This window comes from Lipotes vexillifer, unplaced genomic scaffold (assembly GCF_000442215.2).
Source record: "Lipotes vexillifer unplaced genomic scaffold, Lipotes_vexillifer_v1.1 scaffold875, whole genome shotgun sequence".
NCBI lineage: Eukaryota > Metazoa > Chordata > Mammalia > Artiodactyla > Lipotidae > Lipotes > Lipotes vexillifer.
Window position 1 is genome coordinate 2,171,148 of NW_006792177.1, and position 20,419 is coordinate 2,191,566.

Here is a 20,419-nt window from a genome sequence, read left to right on the forward strand (position 1 = left end):
CACGTGGCCCCTCCCGTTTCCCATTCTAGGCTCCGCCCACCACTCGGCCCCGCCCAGGCCGCACACTAAATTTAGAGGCCCTAATTTTTTGCTCAATCTGCTGTACAGCAATGAATGAATGAATGAATGAGCTGTATAGCAAAGTGATTCAGCTACACATATATATCCTTTTTTTTTTTTTGGCCTTGCTGCGCAACTTGCAGGATCTTAGTTCCCCAGCCAGGGATTGAACCTGTGCCCTTGGCAGTAAAAGCACAGAGTCCTAACAACTGGGCTGCCAGGGAATTCCCTACTTTTTTTTTTTTTTTAAATATTCTTTTCCATTATGGTTTATCATAGGATACTGAATATAGTTCTCTGTGCTATAGGAACACAGAAAGTAGGAGCTTGTTTATCTATTCCATATATATCAATAATAGCTTACAACTGCTAACCCTAACCTCCCACTCCATCCCTCTCCCAACCCCTCCCCCTTGACAATCACAAGTCTGTTCTATATGTCTGTGAGTCTGTTTCTGTTTCATAGATAGGCTCACTTGTCATATATTAGATTCCACATATAAGAGATATATAGTATTTGACTTTCTCTTTCTGACTTACTTCACTTAGTATGATAATCTCTAGTTGCATCCGTGTTGCTGCAAATGAAAGGCCCTAATTTTTAACTTTAAAATGAATTCTAGGGGAGTAAAAAAAGTTAAGTGGAAATTATTGCAAATGGTTATGTGCAGCGTGACATTTATGTATGTTTTCAAAGCACTAAACAATACCACAGTGTTTATGGAAGCACACATATGCAGAAAAAGTAGAAAAGATGCTTGGGAATGATACATACCAACTTCAGAATAGCAGTTACCTTTGGGGAGGGAAGAAGTTGGATGGCATTAACAGCAGAGCTTTGCCTATATCTGTGACATCTGACCTCATTAAAAGTAGAGACCAAATCTTCAAAAAAAATAAATTGTAATATACTTTTGTACTCAGACTTGCAATTTTAAAGTAACTTATTGGGTTGTACAAGAATTATTGATCCAATTTTCCATAGTGAGCACTAGGAAATTAAATACAGGGAATTTAAATTTTCTTTTAATTCTTGACACTGTTAAAAAAGAAAAACAAAACTGGGACTTCCCTGGCAGTCCAGTAGTTAAGACTCAGCACTTCCAATGCAGAGGGTGCGGGTTCGATCCCTGGTCTGGGAACTAAAATCCCACATGCCATGTGGTGCAGCCAAAAAAAAAAAAACAACCAACCAACCAACAAAAAAAAACTGGAGACAAATTCTACCTCAATAAAGTTGTGTAAAAAAAACCCTAGAGACAGGATGTAAATTCAAGACTTTTTAAAAAGCAAAGAACAACTAAACCACTAGGAATTTGCTATTACAGTAGTATGAAGATTTTGTGTGTATGATGACATAAAGATCCCAGGACCCATGATGTGTGTATAGGGGAGGATTTGAAAAAATATGGACACACGTTAACACTTTAACATATGTTAAATTGGAATGGTGGGAACTTGAGCATTTATGATTTTCTGTAATTCTGAAATAGTTCAATAATTTATAAACAAGCAAAAAGGGCAGGACAGTGCTTTTAAAACATATAAATGTTGATAATCGTTAAAGCTGGTCAGTGGTTATATAGGGGCTCATTATACTGCTTTTTTTTTTTTTGGTAAGTTTGACATTTTTGTGCAAGTTTGAAATTTTCCGTAATAAAAATATTGTTAAAAAGTAAAAATTAAGACGATACATTTTTGTGTGTAATTTGCATGTGCATAGAAAGTTGTTTGGAAAGGCGAAACAAGAAACTGTCAATAGATATAACTTCCTTGCTGCCTCAGATTATATCACTTTCACAGCTTTCATTTGGAGTTCTCAGATTGTCAGGGTCCTGGACCCTAAGCATATTGCTTAGGGTTTGTGGGCAGACTGAGTGGGGTGGAAGATGGCAGGGAGAACAACAGTGAGACAGCTGCTGCCCTGGTCCAGGTAAGAACAGAACAGGGCTGGATTGATGACAGTAGCATTGGACTGGTGAGGAGGGGACTGATTCAAGAACTAATTCAGAGGCAGAATTGATAGGACCTGACAATCTCCTTCGAGGGCAAGAATTGTCCTTCTTTGCTTAACTTGGTTTCCTCCACAATGAGGGAAGGGCAATTCCAAAGAGATTTTCTGTCATATTCCTTGCTAAAGGAAATAAAAATTTACATTTTAGGGACTTCCCTGGTGGCACAGTGGTTAAGAATCCGCCTGCCAATGCAGGGGACATGGGTTCGAGCCCTGGTCCGGGAAGATCCCACATGCTGTGGAGCAATTAAGCCCGTGCACCACAACTACTGAGCTGCGCTCTAGAGCCCGCTAGCCACAACGACTGGGCCCATGTGCCACAACTGCTGAAGCCAACGCACCTAGAGCCCATGCTCCACAACAAAGAAAAGCCATCGCAACGAGAAGCCCACGCGCTACACTGAAGAGTAGCCCCCGTTCGCCGCAACTAGAGAAAGACTGCACGCAGCAACGAAGACCCAACCCAGCCAAAAATTTAAAAAATAATAATTAAAAAAAATTTACATTTTAATTCTGGCATAGGCTACTTAATGAATGAATAATGCAGTCCCCTTCCTTTCTGCTCAGAGAAACTAAGAACCTATTTATGTTGGCTCACCAGTTAAGTGAAGCAATTGATACATTTCTTTTTTGTTTTGTTGTTGCCTAAGAGGATTTCTGTCACTTGCAACCAAGGATCCTAACTAAAGATCACACATACACAAACTTCTGCATACAATTTTAGGTATTCACACATCTCCTTCCTCCCCTCCCCCCCCACCCTGCCAAGCTCTTGGGCTCCAAGACCTTCAGATTTATCTAACTATTTACTATTTATTTATTGGCTTGTGGGATCTTAGTTCCCTGACCAGGGACTGAAGCCGGGCCTTCGGCAGTGAAAGCACAGAGTCCTAATCACTGGACAGCCAAGGAATTCCCCAAGACCTTCAGATTTAGAGTGAGGTCTATCTAAAGTGAATACTCATTTCCAATACTCCATGCTTAATAACCCTGTAGCTGAAGCTTTCAACAGTCAGGAGGTCAGGAGGCTTTGCTGACGGAAACCTCTTCTGCCCCTCCACCTCCCTGAAGATTCACCATGACTTCATGAATTAGGAAGACAAATGACATAGAGGGAAGGCAACCACTTCCTGATGTAAACCACTACTTCTCAGGCCAACTCCAAGGAGCCTCCCAAATCACATGGTAGAAAGGGATCACATGGTAGAATGGGAAACTTCAGGACCTGCCTTAGGACAGTGAGGCCTTTTGGCCTATGCAATACTCCCGCTATGGTAAAGTCATTGAGCAACGGGATTTTTTTCCCCTCCGAGGACAAATTCTGGGATCTAAAAAAAAAAAAATCATCCAGATTATTAGAAGTCTTTAACATTAACGAAAATAACTCATACAGGCATTGACAGTCCTCCAGACTTCCGATGGCACTCCTCTGACAGGAGTTGCCTCACCAGGAGTAGAGCTGGCCCTGAATCTGCCCTTACTGTTAACCTTTGGTTGCTGAGTCCATGAAGGAGGGAGACAGCTGAATTGCCCAGTGGGGGTGTCAGCAGTGGGTCAAGGCCTATCACACAGGTGGGTCTGCTGGGGCACTTTCTACTCTTTGCTGTGTTGGGGATGAAAAGATGTGGCTGAGAAGGGATGATGGACTTAAAGGACTGGAGGGATGAGGTAATAAGGGAGTCGAAATGCTGAAGTCGTAAATCTGGGAGACAGGGGAAAAGACCGGGCTAGATTTAGGCTATGCCAAGTTTAAGATCATAGTCAGAGCTGGCAAGCAAGGAGGAGCTAAGGAAGCGAGGCTGAAGGTGAGGTCAGGATAAAGACCCAGGTTTGGGGGCCCTTGTCCAGAAGGAAACAGTTTCCAGAGACAGCTTTAGAGTGCCCGCGGTTAAGGCGAATCGTCCAGAGCCTAGGCAGTTCATCACCAGCCTCGAGGTAGGTACGCTGGGCTTCTTTGCTTCCTCGGTGTCCCTGTTCCAGAGAGGGGCGAAAGCAGGGGTGGGGCAGGTGGCTGGAACGGTCTCTTCTGACCTTGAGGAGAGCGTCTCTTTGCGGGAGGAACTGGTCTCGGCTTACACAACCTCCAGCGTTGGGAAGACCCCAGCAAATCCGACGCAAGAGGGCCGAGCCCTTCTCCTTCCTTCTAGCGCCCGGGGCCCCAGGCTGCTCAAACGAAAAGGGCGCTGTGCTCCTGGGTATCTGAGCAAGAATTCTGGACGCCCAGCGCAGCCTTCCCGCCCCTAAGGTGCCCAGACTGCAGCTGCCGCCGCCATTACAGCGCGCAGCACGCAACAAAACCCACAGCCTGCTTTCCTGGGACCCGAGGCCGGAAACCGGGCCACCCCCTTCCGCCGCCAGGCGGAAGTAGAGGGGCTTCCGGTGAACCTGCCAGGTACTTGTGGCTCACAATGGCGGCCTCCTTGTCCGGGAAGAAGGTCGTGTTTGTCACGGGGAACGCCAAGAAGCTGGAGGAGGTGACGGTGGGGGGTGGGGGGGGGGGGGGAAGCCGACCAGGAGGCGGTTGGGGGGTAGCGTGTGGCAAGGTTGGCTGGGGAGAAGGCGGAGAAGTGGCTTCCAGGCGGAGGGAAGCACGCGGGTGCAAGAGCAGAGGGGGAACAGAGTCCGACCCGGAGGGATGGGTTGGATCGGGAAGGGGATGGGCCGCGTGGAGTGGACCAGCACGTGTGCGGAGTGGGGGTGACCCGGGGTTGGACTCGATAGAATGAGGGCCTTGACAAATCCGGGCACAGGGCTTGTGAGCTTAGGGGCATCGGGAGGTGAAGGAGTGGTGGGGTCCTTAACACTTGTCCCAAAGGTCACCTCTTAAGCTAGGTCCCAAACCGGGACCCTGACACCCCTCTGGAGCGGATCCAGACCCCACTGCTGGCCTGGGATTGGCAGGGGCCGGACAGGGTGTGGGGAGAGGCATCCAAACTGAGTTCCACACCCCACCACGGTCCAGAAATGTGGTCCTCAGCCTCTCCCAGCCTCTTTCCGCCATCTGTGAAATGGCCATTATGCAGGAGGTCTTCACAGCGCAATGGAGAGGAGGAGTGAAGGAGGCAGTGGATCCAAAGTTCCTGCCTACCGGGACTTTGTGGTCAGCTCTGAGAATTCTGGGGTTTGATGGAACCGCTTTGGCTGCAAATAGTAGAGAGACACAGGGAGCTCATGTAAACAGCCAGGTGACAATCGTGGGAATACAATGGTATGCTGTCCCACAGGGCTTGAGGAGTCTTTCTCAGGAGTCCCTATCGAGGGATTTATTTGTCCTTCTAGTTCTTTCTGGATGCTCATCCCTTTTCCTTTTGAGGTCTTTCTGCATTTTTCCCTTCTGATGGAGGAGGCAGTAAGGCTTCTGCCAGACATCAGCTCTGATTGGCCTTGCTTGGATCAAAGGTTTGCCCTTACTTAGTCAGCCATGGTCAAGGAGGTGGGTCATGTGTGGGGAATCAGGATGACACCCACTAGATGTCTGAGGCAAACCAATGGGGTGCAGTCATTAGGGTCATTTGTCTACAGCATAGGGACCAATGACACTTGCGTGCTGTTACAGGGTGGCCTCAGAAGTCAGAGCCCTGTGCTGATAAAAGGTTTGGGATCTTGAGGCCAGACCAGACAAGCAGACAGGCAGTGCCACACTGAACAGAGCCCCATGCAAGGTGGTGGGTGCCAGCTCCCAAAGCCATCTCTACCTCTGGTTGAGAATGTGGCCCTCCCACATTTAAAGAAGAGGGAGGGAATTCCCTGGAATTCCAGTGGTTAGGATTCGAGCTTTCACTGCCGGGGCCCAGGTTCGATCCCTGGTCGGGAAACTAAGATCCTGTAAGCCATGTGGCACGGCCCCCCCCCAAAAAAGGAGAAAAAAATAGAAGATGCTGGAGTGGCCAGAGGAGGCTCACTGGAGAAAATGGACTTGAAGTTGGCCTAAAATAGGGAGTTTTAACTCTTCATCTCATGGTACCCCATTTGCAGAGTGATGAAGCCTCTGGACCCTTTCTCAGGAAAATATTTTTAAATGTACAAAATAAAATACATAGGATTACAAAGGAAATCAATTCTATTGATTTACAATTCTCAAAATATTATAAATATTTGTGATCCAGTTACATATGCTTTATTAATGCATACCGAGCTGATCTCCCTGTGCTATGCCCCTGCTTCCCACTAGCTATTTTACATTTGGTAGTGTGTATATGTCGATGCTTCTGTCACTTCGCCCCAGCTTCCCCCTGCCCCGGTGCCGTGTCCTCAAGTCCATTCTGTATGTCTGCGTCTTTATTCCTGCCCTGCCACTAGGTTCATCAGTACCATTTTTTTTTAGATTCCATATATATGCGTTAGCATACGGTATTTGTTTTTCTCTTTCTTTACTTTTTTTCTTTACTTCACTCTGTATGACAGACTCTAGGTCCATCCACCTCACTACAAAAAACTCTGTTTTGTTTCTTTATATGGCTGAGTAATATTCCATTGTATATATGTGCCACATCTTCTTTATCCATTCATCTGTCAGTGGACATTTAGTTTGCTTCCATGTCCTGCCCATTGTAAATAGTGCTGCAATGAATATTGTGGTGCATGTCTCTTTTTGAATTATGGTTTTCTCAGGGTATATGCCGAGTAGTGGGGTTTGCTGGGTTATGTGGTAGTTCTATTTTTAGTTTTTACTGCATCTCCATACTGCTCTCCATAGTGGTTGTATTAATTTACATTCCTACCAACAGTGCAGGAGGGTTCCCTTTTTACCACACCCTCTCCAGCATTTATTGTTTCTAGATTTTTTGATAATGGCCATTCTGACCAGTGTGAGGTGATACCTCATTATGGTTTTGATTTGCACGTCTCTAATAGTGATGTTGAGCATCTTTTAATGTGCCTCTTGGCCATCTGTATGTCTTCTTTGGTGAAATGTCTATTTAGGTCTTCTGCCCATTTTTTAATTGGGTTTTTTCTTTTCTTTAATGTATTTTATTTTATTTTAATTTATTTTTTATGTTTGGCTGCGTTGGGTCTTCGTTGCTGTGTGCGGGCTTTTCTCTGGTTGTGGTGAGCAGGGGCTACTCTTTGTTGCGGTGCATAGGCTTCTCATTGCGGTGGCTTCTATTGTTGTGGAGCATGGGCTCTAGGCGCGCGGGCTTCAGTAGCTGTGGCACAGGGGGTCAGTAGTTGTGGCTTGCAGGCTCTAGAGCGCAGGCTCAGTAGCTCGGTAGTTGTGGCGTACAGGCTTAGTTGCTCCGCGGCATGTGGGGTCTTCCCAGACTAAGGCTCAAACCTGTATCCTCTGCTTTGGCAGGTGGATTCTTAACCACTGCGCCACCAGGGAAGCCCGGGCTGTTTGTTTTTTTGATATTGAGCTCCATGAGCTGTTTGTATATTTTGGAGATTAATCCTTTGCTCATTGTTTCATTTGCAAATATTTTATCCCATTCTGAGGGCTGTCTTTTCGCCTTGTTTATGGTTTCCTTTGCTGTGCAAAAGCTTTTAAGTTTAACTAGGTCCCATTTATTTTTGTTTTTATTTTCATTACTCTAGGAGGTGGGTCAAAAAACATCTTGCTGTGGTTTATGTCAGAGTGTTTTTCCTATGGTTTCCTCTAAGAGTTTTATAGTGTCTGGTTTTACATTTAGGTCTTTAATACATTTGGAGTTTATTTTTATTTTTATTTTTTTTGGAGTTTATTTTTGTGTGTGGTGTTAGGTGGTGTTCTAATTTCATTCTTTTACATGTAGCTGTCCAGTTTTCCCAGCACCACTTAGTGAAGAGGCTGTCTTTTCTCCATTGTATGTTCTTGCCTCCTTTGTTGTAAATTAGGTGACCATATGTGCATGGGTTTATCTCTGGGCTTTCTATCCTGTACCTTGATCTATATTTCTGTTTTTGTGCCAGTACCATAATGTCTTGATTACTGTAGCTTTATAGTATAGTTTGAAATCAGGGAGCCTGATTCCTCCAGCTCCATTTTTCTTTCTCAGTATTGCGTTGGCTATTCAGGATCTTTTGTGTTTCCATACAAATTGTAAAATTTTTTGTTCTAATTCTGTGAAGAATGCCATTGGTAGTTTGATAGGGATTGCATTGAATCTGTAGATTGCTTTGGGTAGTATAGTCATTTTCATAATATTGATTCTTCCAATCCAAGAATATGGTATATTTCTCCATCTGTTTATGACATCTTTGATTTCTTTCGTCAGTGCTTTATAGTTTTCCAAGTATAAGTCTTTCGCCTCCTTAGATAGGTTTATTCCTAGGTATTTTATTCTTTTTGTTGCAGTGGTAAATGGGATTGTTTCCTTAATTTCTCTTGCTGATTTTTCGTTGTTAGTATATAGGAATGCCAGAGATTTCTGTGCATTAACTTTGTATCCTAAAACCTTACCAAATTCGTTGATTAGTTCTAGTAGTTTTCTGGTGGCATCTTTAGGATTTTCTCTGTATAGTATCATGTCATCTGCAAACAGTGACAGTTTTACTTCTTATCCAATTTGTATACCTTTTATTTCTTTTTATTCTCTGATTGCCATGGCTAGGACTTCGAAAACTATGTTGAATAAGAGTAGTGAGAGAGGACATCCTTGTCTTGTTCCTCATCTTAGAGGAAATGCTTTCAGTTTTTCACCATTGAGTATGTTTGCTTTGGGTTTGTCCTATATGGCCTTTATTATGTTGAGGTAGTTTCCCTCTATGCCCATTTTCTGGAGAGTTTTTATTGGAAAAGGGTGTTGAATTTTTTCAAAACCTTTTTCTGCATCTATTGAGATGATCACATGGTTTTTATTCCTTAATTTGTTAATATGGTGTATCACATTGATAGATTTGCGTATATTGAAGAATCCTTGCATCTGATGTATGATCCTTTTAATATGTTGTTGGATTCTGTTTGCTAGTATTTTGTTCAGGATTTTTGCATCTATGTTTATCAGTGATATTGGACTATAGTTTTCTTTTTTTGTGATATCTTATTCTGGTGTTGGTATCAGGGTGATGGTGGCTTCATAGAACGAATTTGGGAGCGTTCCTCTCTCTGCAGTTTTTTGGAAGAGTTTGAGAAGGATCAGTGTTAGCTCTTCTCTAAATGTTTGATAGAATTCACCTGTGAAGCCATATGATCCTGGACTTTTGTTTGTTGGAAGATTTTTTATATATATAAATTTATTTATTTTTACTTATTTACGTTTGGCTGCGCTGGGTCTTCGTTGCTGCGCGTGGGCTTTCTCTGGTTGCAGCAAGCCGGGGCTACTCTTTGTTATGGTGCACAGGCTTCTCAATGTGGTGGTTTCCCTTGTTGTGGAGAATGGGCTCTCGGCAGGGGGGCTTCAGTAGTTGTGGCTCGTGGGCTCTAGAGCATAGGCTCAGTAGGTGCGGCACATGGGGTTAGTTGCTCTGTGGCATATGGGGTCTTCCCGGACCAGGGATTGAACCTGTGTCCCCTGCATTGGCAGGCAGATTTTTAACCACTACGCCACCAGGGAAGTCCTGTTGGAAGATTTTTAATTACAGTTTCAATTTCATTACTTGTGATAGGTCTGTTTATATTTTCTAATTCTTCCTGGCTCAGTCTTGGAAAATTGTACATTTCCAAGAATTTGTCCATTTCCTCATGGCTGTCCATTTTATTGGCATATAGTTGTCTGTAGTAGTCTCTTATAATCCTTTGTATTTCTGCAGTGTCAGTTGTGATTTCTCCTTTTTCATTTCTAATTTTATTGATTTGCGCCTTTTTTCTTGATGAGTCTGGCTAAGGGTTTATCAATTTTGTTTATCTTCCCAAAGAACCAACTTTTAGTTTTATTGATTTTTGCTGTTGTTTTCATTTCTGTTTCATTTATTTCTGCTCTGATCTTTATGATTTCTTTCCTTCTACTGACTTTGGGTTTTCGTTGTTCTTCTTTCTCTAGTTGCTTTAGGTGTAGGCTTAGATTGTTTATTTGAGATTTTTCTTGTTTCTTGAGGTGTGATTGAATTGCTATAAACTTCCTTTTGCTGCATCCCATAGGTTTTGAATCATCGTGTTTTTGTTGTCATTTGTTTCTATGTATTCTTTTATTTCTTTGATTTCTCCAGTGATCTCTTGGTTACTTAGTAGTGCACTGTTTAGTCTCCATGTATTTGTGTTTTTTACAGTTTTTTTCCTGTAATTGATTTCCACATAGCAGTGTGGTCAGAAAAGATGCTTGATACAATTTCAATTTTCTTAAATTTTCCGAGGCTTGATTTGTGACCCAAGATGTGATCTGTCTTGGACATTGTTCCGTGTGCACTTGAGAAGGAAGTGTACTGTGCCACTTTCGGGTGGAATGTTCTATAAATATCAATTAAATCTATCTGGTCTGTTGTGTCATCTAAAGCTTGTGTTTGCTTATTTATTTTCTGTTCGGATGATCTGTCCATTGGGGTAAGTGAGGTGTTAAAGTCCCCTACTATTATAGTGTTACTGTTGATTTCCGCTTTCATGGTTGTTAGCATTTGCCTTATGTATTGAGGTGCTCCTATGCTGGGTGCATGAACTGTTATAATTGTTATATCTTCTTCTTGGATTGATCCCTTGATCATTATGTACTGTCCTTCCTTATCTCTCGTAACAGTCTTTATTTTAAAGTCTATTTTTTAAAATAAATTTATTTATTTTATTTTTTAATTTTTGTCTGTGTTGGGTCTTTGTTGCTGTGCATGGGCTTTCTCTAGTTGTGGCAAGCAGGGGTTACTCTTCATTGCGGTGTGCAGGCTTCTCATTGAGGTGGCTTCTCTTGTTGCATAACACAGGCTCTAGGCACACAGGCTTCAGTAGTTGTGGCACACGGGCTCGGTAGTTGTGGCTCACAGGCTCTAGAGCGCAGGCTCAGTAGTTGGGTGCATGGGCTTAGTCTCTGCACAGCATGTGGGATCTTCCTGGACCAGGGATCGAACCTGTGTCCCCTGCATTGGCAGGCAGATTCTTAACCACTGCACCACCAGGGAAGCCCTAAAGTCTATTTTATCTGATATGAGTATTGCTACTCCAACATTCTTTTGATTTCCATTTGCATGGAATATATTTTTCCATCCCTTCACTTTCAGTCTGTATGTGTTCCTAGGTCTGAAGTGGGTCTCTTGTAGACAGCATATATACGGGTCTTGTTTTTGTATCTATTCAGCCAGTCTGTGTCTTTTGGTTGGAGCATTTAATCCATTTACATTCAAGGTTGTTATCGATATGTATGTTCCTATTACCATTTTCTTAATTGTTTTGGGTTTGTTTTTGTGGGTCTTTTTCTTCTCTTGTGTTTCCTGCCTAGAGAAGTTTTTTTAGCATTTGTTGTAAAGCTGGTTTCATGGTGCTGAATTCGCTTACCTTTTGCTTGTCTGAAAAGCTTTTGATTTCTCTGTTGACTCTGAATGAGATCCTTGCTGGGTAGAGTAATCTTGGTTGTAGTTTTTTCTCTTTCATCATTTTAAGTATATCCTGCCACTCCCTTCTGGCCGGCAGAGTTTCTGCTGAAAAATCAGTTGATAATGTTATGGGGATTCCTTTGTATGTTATCTTTTGCTTTTCCCTTGCTGCTTTTAATATTTTTTCTTTGAACTTAATTTCTGTTAGTTTGATTAATATGTGTCTTGGTGTGTTTCTTCTAAGGTTTATCCTATATGGGACTCTGCGCTTCCTGGACTTGGGTGGCTATTTCCTTTCCCATGTTAGGGAAGTTTTCTACTATAATCTCTTCAAATATTTTCTCAGACCCTTTCTTTTTCTCTTCTTATTTGGTACCCCTATAATTCAAATGTTGGTGTGTTTCGTATTGTCCCAGAGGTCTCTGAGATTGTCTTCGATTCTTTTCATTCTTTTTTCTTTATTCTCCTTGGCAGCTATTTCCAGCAGTCTGTCTTCCAGCTCACTTATATTTGTTCTTTTGCCTCAGTTATCCTATTATTGATTCCTTCTAGTGTATTTTTCATTTCAGTTACTGTGTTTTCATCTCTGTTTGTCCTTCAGTTCTTCTAGAACTTTGTTAAATATTTCTTGTATTTTCTTAGTCTGTGCCTCCATTCTACTTCTGAGATTCTGGATCATCTTTACTACCATTACTCTGAATTCTTTTTCAGGTAGCTTGCCTATTTCCTCTTCATTTATTTGGTCTTATAGGTTTTTACCATGCTTCTTCATCTGTGACATACTTTTTTACCCTCTCATTTTTTCTGATGGGTGGGATTGTGTTCCTGTTTAACTGGTTGTTTGGCCTGAGGCTTCCAACACTGGAGTTTGTAGGCTGTTGGGTAGAGCTGGGTCTTGGTGCTGAGATGAGGACCTCCGGGAGACCTCACTCCAATGAATATTTCCTGGGGTCTGAGGTTCTCTTGTTAGTCCAGTGGTTCAGACTCAGAGCTCCCATCGCAGGAGCCATTCACTTGGGGGTTCTTCCCGTCTCCTTGGGCGTCAAGGTCCCTCACCACCATCTGGCAGGCGTCCTAGTTGTAGGGAGACACAAACTCTGTGTCTTCCCATGCCGCCATCTTGACTCTGCCCCTTGTAAATGATATTTTGAGATATCTGCTACAACTCTAATGGGATGTGACAACATCTGTGATTTTAATAGGTTTAAATATCACAGGAGATGCTAATGCTATTTGTGTTTGTCTTCTATATTCACTATTGAAAGGGATGCTAAATTTCAGGTAGGGGTTAGTGAAAATAAAGCTTTTTTTTTTTTTTTTCTAATCCAAGTTCACAGATCTCCTGAATTCTGGGTAACCCCTGATAGAAAATTCCTGGCCCAAAGGATAGGTTTTGGGAGCACTGAGAAGGGAAGAGGGTGTTCTAGGTAGGTGGTTAGCATGAACAGAGACCTGAAGTAGGAGGGGGGGATTGGAGAGTGAGGAGATGGGGGAGCTGACCTGCTGGGGTGGGACCCTGAAGGCTGGGGTGAGGCTCGTGGGCCTGACTTGGTGAGCTTTAGGGGACTGACAGGAGAGTTACCTGATGAGAAAAGTGGGTGACAGCTTGTGTAGTAATGGGGAATAGTTAAACAAATGGTGATAAATGTTCTTTCATTTTGGAACAGGTCATTCAGATTCTAGGAGATAAGTTTCCATGCACTTTGGTGGCACAGAAGATTGACCGTATGTCTCTGATTAGTTCTATTTTTAAAAGATGATTCAATTTCTCTCTCTCTCTGTGACCTGACTGTGTGTCTGTTTCTCTGATAAGTGCCAGAGTACCAAGGAGAGCCTGATGAGATTTCCATTCGGAAGTGTCAGGAGGCAGCTCGCCAGGTGCTTGCTCCACACATGTCTTGTACTTGCGCCTCTTGTCCTGGTGGCTCCTGGGGTCTGTGCCTGCTGGGGATGGGTAGAGAATATGGTGGGCACAGTTTATAATGACTTGAAAGACGTTTCCAGGCTTAGCTAGGCTGGAGTCAGTTAATATTGGCTCTGGAATACTGCCTTCCTTTCTCAACCTTGACTGCGTAGTATCCCCCTAGATGACCACACACACACAAAATTCACTCTTCCCAATTCTCAGGTACATACATTCCACCCCTACATTCTCCTCACATACATCCACCCTGCACTCACACATCTCTGTGGAACTGAAAAAGAGTGCTTTGTAAACAGTCAGGCTGCTTGAGTATGAATCCCAGCTCTCCTGTCACTGTACCTGGAGCAAACTTTACAACCTGCCAAGGCTTTGGTGTCCCTACCTTTAAAATGAAGATAAGAGATTAGTCAACGGTTGTTACCCAGAGCAGATGGACCTCTATCTGCTGCTGCTGTTACACATCCCAGCTAGCTGTGAGTGTGGCCCTGGCTTGGGTGGCAGGGGAATTCAGGGTGGAGATGGGGCCTGCTGCTGGATGCGGGTCTCAGGGCTGCATGTTCTTGTGCTGCAGGTGCAGGGCCCTGTACTGGTGGAGGACACCTGTCTGTGCTTCAACGCCCTTGGGGGCCTCCCTGGCCCCTACATGTGAGTGTTCCCCCACCCTTTTGCAGGGCCCTGGCCACAAAACCACTTGAACTTTGAAATGATTTGTTACTTGATACTGCGGGTCATTCACTGTCTTGGCATCAACACCAGTATATCAGATTGTCTTGAGGGAGGATTAGGGATGGGGAAGAGGCATACCTTTCTTTTGTAAAGTGTGAGAATGTTATTGTGTAAGTTGAGATGGGCAAGGGGAACTCACCCATTGGAGAGGTACATTCGTGGGCCGATCAGTTTCAGGAAAGAGGAAATAAGGAAGTTGAGATCTGCAGATGGATTTCCTTAAAGCTATCCAGTACCCTGGACCCCCTCAGAAGGTCTTTGTGTATCTCTAGGGTACAAATACCCCAATTTGTTAGGTCTTGGGTATGTATACAGTTGACCCTTGAACAACTCGGGGGGGTTAACCTGCGTTTAACTTACAGTTGGCCTTCCATATCAGTGAATTCAACTGTATATTACTGTAGTATTTACTGCTGAAAAATATCCATGTATAAGTGAACATATGCAGTTCAAATTCATGTTGTTCAAGGGTTAACTGTATCTTTAACTTTTGGATTGCTAATTTGTTTGCCAAGGCAGTAGCACCCCTACACACTTACAGTGTACATTGCTCCATATTCTTACCAGCACTGTTTTATGACTTTTTAGTATTTTGTAATGGCGGGAGTGGGAAATGTTACCACATGCAATTTTAATTTGCATTTCCCTAATTACCAGTGAGATTGAGGGCTTCACTGGTTTATCAGTTCTTTTGTGGATTGCCTTTTTGTCTCCATTTCCTTTTTCCTGTTGGATTATTTCTCTTCATTTTGAGTTGAGACATTCTTTGCTCTCCCAGGGCTCTAATCCCTGGGGGACGCAGCCCAGAAACAAGGTGGTAAGAACATCCATCTGATTGTGGTGTCTGACTCACCTTTATTTCTCTTGCAGAAAGTGGTTTCTGGAGAAGTTAAAGCCTGAAGGTATTATCCCCATATCTCTTTCTTTAGACCTGTTTGAAATTAAGAATCTGTGGGTTCTACGGGAGGAGCTCCAACTAGTAATCAGGAATCTCGGGTTCCATCCCCTTCACGGAGTCTCCATTCACCTCAGTTTCCCCATCTATAATCTACAGCTCACACTCTCCCTATACACCCGGTGCCAGGGAGCACTGAGATTTGGGAGGAGTGGATAGGGTGGGGGTGGGTGGTGAGAGCTTTGCGTTTGAGGGACAAAGGGGCTCTAGTTGATTCTGGCTCAGAGAGGGACTGGCCCCACTGCTTGCTGTCCTTTCCTCAGTGGGGGGTGGGGAGGGGGACACCCTGCTGCTCCTCCTGGTCCCAGCAGCACATACCCTGAAGCCCACAGTGGTAGAATAAGGAACTCCACATCCCCATCACCCAACTTCCTGGGTTATCAGCGCAGGGCCTATTTGGTGATATGTATAACTCCCCTTCGCCACCTGGGCCCCTTGAGTGCGGAGAGGGGGGTGGGGCTGGGCAGCATAGAGTGCGCTGAGCCCTCACTGCACGTGCCCGCAGGTCTCCACCAGCTCCTGGCTGGGTTCCAAGACAAGTCGGCCTATGCACTCTGCACGTTCGCGCTCAGCACTGGGGACCCCAGCGAGCCTGTGCGCCTCTTCAGGGGCCGGACCTCGGTGCGTACCCATGCTCGTTCCCCCGAGTGCCGCCAGAGGGCGCTGTGACTCGCGATGATGCTGCAGGACTGTAGTGGGGAAGGCGCGCCCCTGGGTACCACAGCTAAAAGTGCTGTCAATCCTGAAACTTATTTGACCCCTGAGTCTGGTGTTTGGAAACGCACAGTGGCTTACAGCTGTTGGGGCCTGGTATACCCAGAGCTCTGCAGTGTATGCTGTCCTGAGAAGCAGATGTGGAAACTGAAGGACAACTCCTAGAGCTACATCTATAGCTCAGACTTCTCCAAGCTTGAATCTCCTTATCCCACTGCTGAGGCAACAGCTTCCCTTGAACATCTCACAGCCTTTCCAACTTTCTATGTTCATATAGAATCTTCCTTCTCCCCCCAACTCATTCCTTTCAAAACTGCCCTTCATTGCCCGCATGCTTACCTATCAGACCATAGGTTCAGCTGCTTCTCACAGGGTCCAGACCACCCTCTGGGCTGGCCTGCTCCCCCCTCCCCCAGCCCCAGCCCATCCATGTACCTTCAGGCACATCATTTCTCTGCTTTGTCCTTTCTGCTCAGGATAAAATCCAGAGTCCCACCATAGCTCACATAGCCCTATGCCAGTGGCTCCACCAGGGACTGTCCACAGATGTTTTACTTTACGCTCCCTGATTAGATTTTTAATTTTTGTGGTGAAAAAACAGGTAACAGAAATTACCATCTTCATTTTTAAGTGTACAATACAATAGTGTACACTGTTGTGCACCAGATCTCTAGAACTTTCTCATCTTGCAGAATTGAAACTATGCCCATTGAATAACGACTCCACCTTCCCCTCCTCTCTCCAGCACCTGGCAACCACCATTCTACTTTCTGTTGCTAAGAGTTCAGCTACCTCAGATACATCATATAAGTGGAATCCTGCAGTGTTTGTTTTTTTGTGACTGGCTTATCTCACTTAGCATAATGTCCTCAAGTTTCATCCATGTTGTAGCATGTGACAGGATCTCCTTTTTTAAGGCTGAATAATATTCCATTGTATATATATACCACTTTTTCCTTTATCCGTTTGCAGGCATACCTCATTTTGTTGAGCTTCACAGATATTATGTTTTTACAAATTGAAAGTTTGTGGCAATCCTGCATTGTCAGATGATGGTTAGCATTTTTAGCAATTAAGTATTTTTAAATTAAGGTATGTAAATTTTTTAGACATAATGCTATTGCACACTTAATAGATTACAATATAGTGTAAACATAACTTTTGTATGCAGTAGGAAACCAAAAAATTCATGTGACTTGCCTTATTGCGATAATTGCTTAATTGCAGTGGTCTGGAACTGAACCCACAATATCTCCGAGGTCTGCCTGTATTCATTGATGAACACTTGCGTGGCTTCCACTTTTTGGCTCGTTCATCATGCTGCTATGAACGTGGGTGTGCAAATATCTCTTCAAGATCCTGTTTTCATTCTTTTGGATATATATCCAGAAATGGGATTGCTGGATCATATTGCCTGGTTACATTTTTAACAGTTAGTTTTAGTGGTCTGCTACTTTCACAGAAATGTTCTCTCAAAAATCAAAAGTATGAACAACCACAGGCCCAACTTCCTGCATCATGACTGACTAGCAGCTGTGCTGCTGACGGGGCCTGATCACTTTCATCCGACCATTCCCTATTGTCTCCCCGGCTTGGGCTGCTGTTTGTACTTTGTTGCTGCCAGCCCTGACTTTAACTGAGGTAGCCTTGTTTCTCCTTGTTCTGTTCTCCCCTGTGCTTTCTAAACCCCAGCCACATTGTCCTTTCAGCAGTGTGTATGATAAGCCCTTTTCCATCTCTGGACCTCAGCACAGCTGTGTCCTCCACCTAGAATGTTCTTGCCCTAGTCCTTTATGTGGCCAAAGTGTCCCCTCCTCACTGAAGCATTCCCTGAGCTCCCCATCTTGTTATTCTTGAGCCCAGCTCCCAGTTTGTTGCCTCTAAAACACTTTGCATTTGGTAATCATTAATGTGTTTACTGATGTAATGCTTGTTTTGCTTAAGAGATCCATTCTGTGAAGGCAAGGCTAAGACTTTCTGTTTTCCTGGTGCCTACTTCGCTGAGGTGTTCAAAAAACAGTTGTTGCATGGGTGAAGTTCAGAGTGGTTCAGTAACTGGCCTCAGTCACACAGCTCCCCATTAGCAGAAGCAGAATTTGCCTTTGGTCTGAATGACTTGGAATTTATATGGCTAATCCCCATCCTCTACTACCTCCCTTGTATTTTATAAGTTTTTTTTTTTTTTTAAACTCCCAAGGTAACGTGACATCTCATGACACTGGTTATCTTTTTTTTTTTTTTTGCGGTATGTGGGCCTCTCACTGTTGTGGCCTCTTCTGTTATGGAGCACAGGCTCTGGACGTGCGGGCTCAGCGGCCATGGCTCACGGGCCCAGCCACGCTGCGGCATGTGGGATCTTCCTGGACCGGGGCACGAACCCATGTCCCCTGCATCGGTAGGCGGACTCTCAACCACTGTGCCACCAGGGAAGCCCGACACTGGTTATCTTTGTCACATTTTCCTTTTGGAATTTGCCTATTTTAGCCAGTATTTACTGAGCTCATTTTTGTGTTGAACATTGTGCAAAGTAATTTCTGTTTTTTTATTTCATTTGTTAGAGCCTCCCTTGTATTTTGAGAAATGCAGTAATAGTAGCAGGCACAGGGCTTGGCTGCAAGGTTCAGGGCCCTCAAACTTCCTATTAGGAGAAAATGTTTTCTGTCAGTCTTTCAGAGTTGCTTCTCTTCTCCAGTGAGGTCAGTTTGTCAAAGCTTCAGAGAGGGAGGGTGGTCCCAGGGGTATCTGTGGGCTAATTAAGCATGTGGTTCCTCCCTGTCTGTGGGGAGCGAGCTGTCCTGCTCTGCATCTTATCTGTGTTCAGCAAACATTTGCCAGCACCATGGACCCCTTGAAATAATATATTTTGAGTAAATAGGGTTTAACCAAATTCATAAACTAACCAAACTCAAGCTGGCTACTGCCCTCCTCACAGTGCATCTCCTCCACACCCAGTGGCACACCTGTCCCCCTTTCCTCTGGCAGGGCCAGATTGTGGTGCCCCGTGGCTGCCGGGATTTTGGCTGGGACCCCTGCTTTCAGCCTGATGGATATGAGCAGACGTAAGGAGCCCCAGTTTCTTTCAGGGGTGTGGGGTGGGGATGGCCGTGGTCTGGGTTGGGTCAGTGCCCTGCCCAGGTGCAGGCACGCGGATACAGGCGGGGCAGGCTCTGAGGTGCCGTTCCGGCTGAAGGCAGCTCTGCTGGGGTGGATGCAAGGAATCTGGGTGGCCCGGTCCACAGCTGGGAGGCAGCTGGGCATAGCTGAAGTCCTGGGCTCTTGGGCTCAGCTCAGCGCAGAGCAGCTTTGTAGCTTCAGTGGCTTCCCCGCTCTGACCTGGGCTTGTCAGCTTTGTTGGATGATTATCTGACCCCCATTTACTCTGGAAAAATGTTAGAACTTAGCCACCACGTTACCCCCCACAGTGCCAGGTGTTCTCAGTATTTCATGCTAGCCCCCACTTATTTACACGGGACATGTTGGCCATTATTGGAATCGGGTTTGTCAAGCTGGAGGAGGGCCCTTAGGGAGTGTGGCCTGAGGCCTCACAACAGCCAGGCAGGGCTGAGGACAACATGAAGCAGCACTTTGGTGACACAAAGGCTCTGTATCTGCACTGTGCAATCCGGTAGCCATTAGCCACGTGTGGCTGCGGAGCATCTGAAATGTGGTTAGAGCAACTGAGGAACAGAATTTATTTTTCTTCAGTTGTAATTGGTTTAAATGACCACAGTGGCTGGTAGCCACCATATTGGACAGCATAGATGTGAAAGTGACAACTGGAGTAGGGATTCTCACCTCACTGGAGTCCTGCCATGGATGGCAGGCCACTGGCTGGCTGTTCAAGGCTCATCTGCTGCCCCCTGCCCCCACCTGCCCGCCCCACAGTGCATTGGAGGAGATTGCTATGTTTGCTCTGTCAGGCCCCACTGCTTCCCGTCAACAGATGACAAAGCTGATAAAGCATGCAGCTCATCCCCCGCTGTCCCCAGCTTCCCTTTGATGACTTTTGGACACACTAGAACCAGTTTAAGATCCTTTCACACTCATTAATAGTATGGGTTTCTACCTACAGGGGAATTTAAGACTCTGATTTTTTAAAAATTAACTCTGGTTGCCAGGAGCTGGTAGCCCCATTACCCTTTCCTAGGGACTCTTTGAGCTTTGGGCTCCAGGATGAGGTGAGGTGTACACACCCTCCCTGAATCTGGGCCCCCTCTTCTCTGAGCTGCTACTGTTGCCCCTTAGGTATGCAGAGATGCCCAAGGCTGAGAAGAACACCATCTCCCATCGCTTCCAGGCCCTGCTTGAGTTGCAAGAATACTTTGGCAACCTGACTCCACTTGGAGCTGGTGATGACCACTCTGGCTGAGGATCCGGGGAGGGCTAGCCTGAAACCGCCTCTATCAGGCAGGCACCCATCCAAGTACTGCCTTCAGGGTTACCACTTCCTGGGGGTGTTACCAGCCATCAAGAGCAGCTGGCTCTGCTTGGAGAAACTTTGGCCAGAGGACCCCATCCTCTTGCCCTCAGGGATTCAGTGGTCTCCTACAGCCTCCAGGCCTGGAATCCGGAAAGGACCTTGGGTGTTAAAACTGGCCTTGGCAGGGTTGAGGGTTTGGGGAAGAACCACACAAACAGCCTTAGATGTTTTTTAAAT

At 44.9% G+C, this 20,419-nt stretch overlaps 1 protein-coding gene across 1 annotated transcript; it reads left to right on the forward strand.

The window, feature by feature from the left end:
- The first annotated feature begins 4,449 nt into the window (after positions 1-4,449).
- On the forward strand, positions 4,450-20,149 carry ITPA (inosine triphosphatase). Its single transcript, XM_007472373.1, is given in 8 exon segments — positions 4,450-4,548; positions 13,111-13,168; positions 13,257-13,321; positions 13,939-14,012; positions 14,964-14,995; positions 15,554-15,669; positions 18,745-18,821; positions 20,008-20,149. Coding segments are annotated over 8 exon segments (630 nt in total). The 5' UTR covers positions 4,450-4,482.
- Positions 20,150-20,419: the final 270 nt, after the last annotated feature.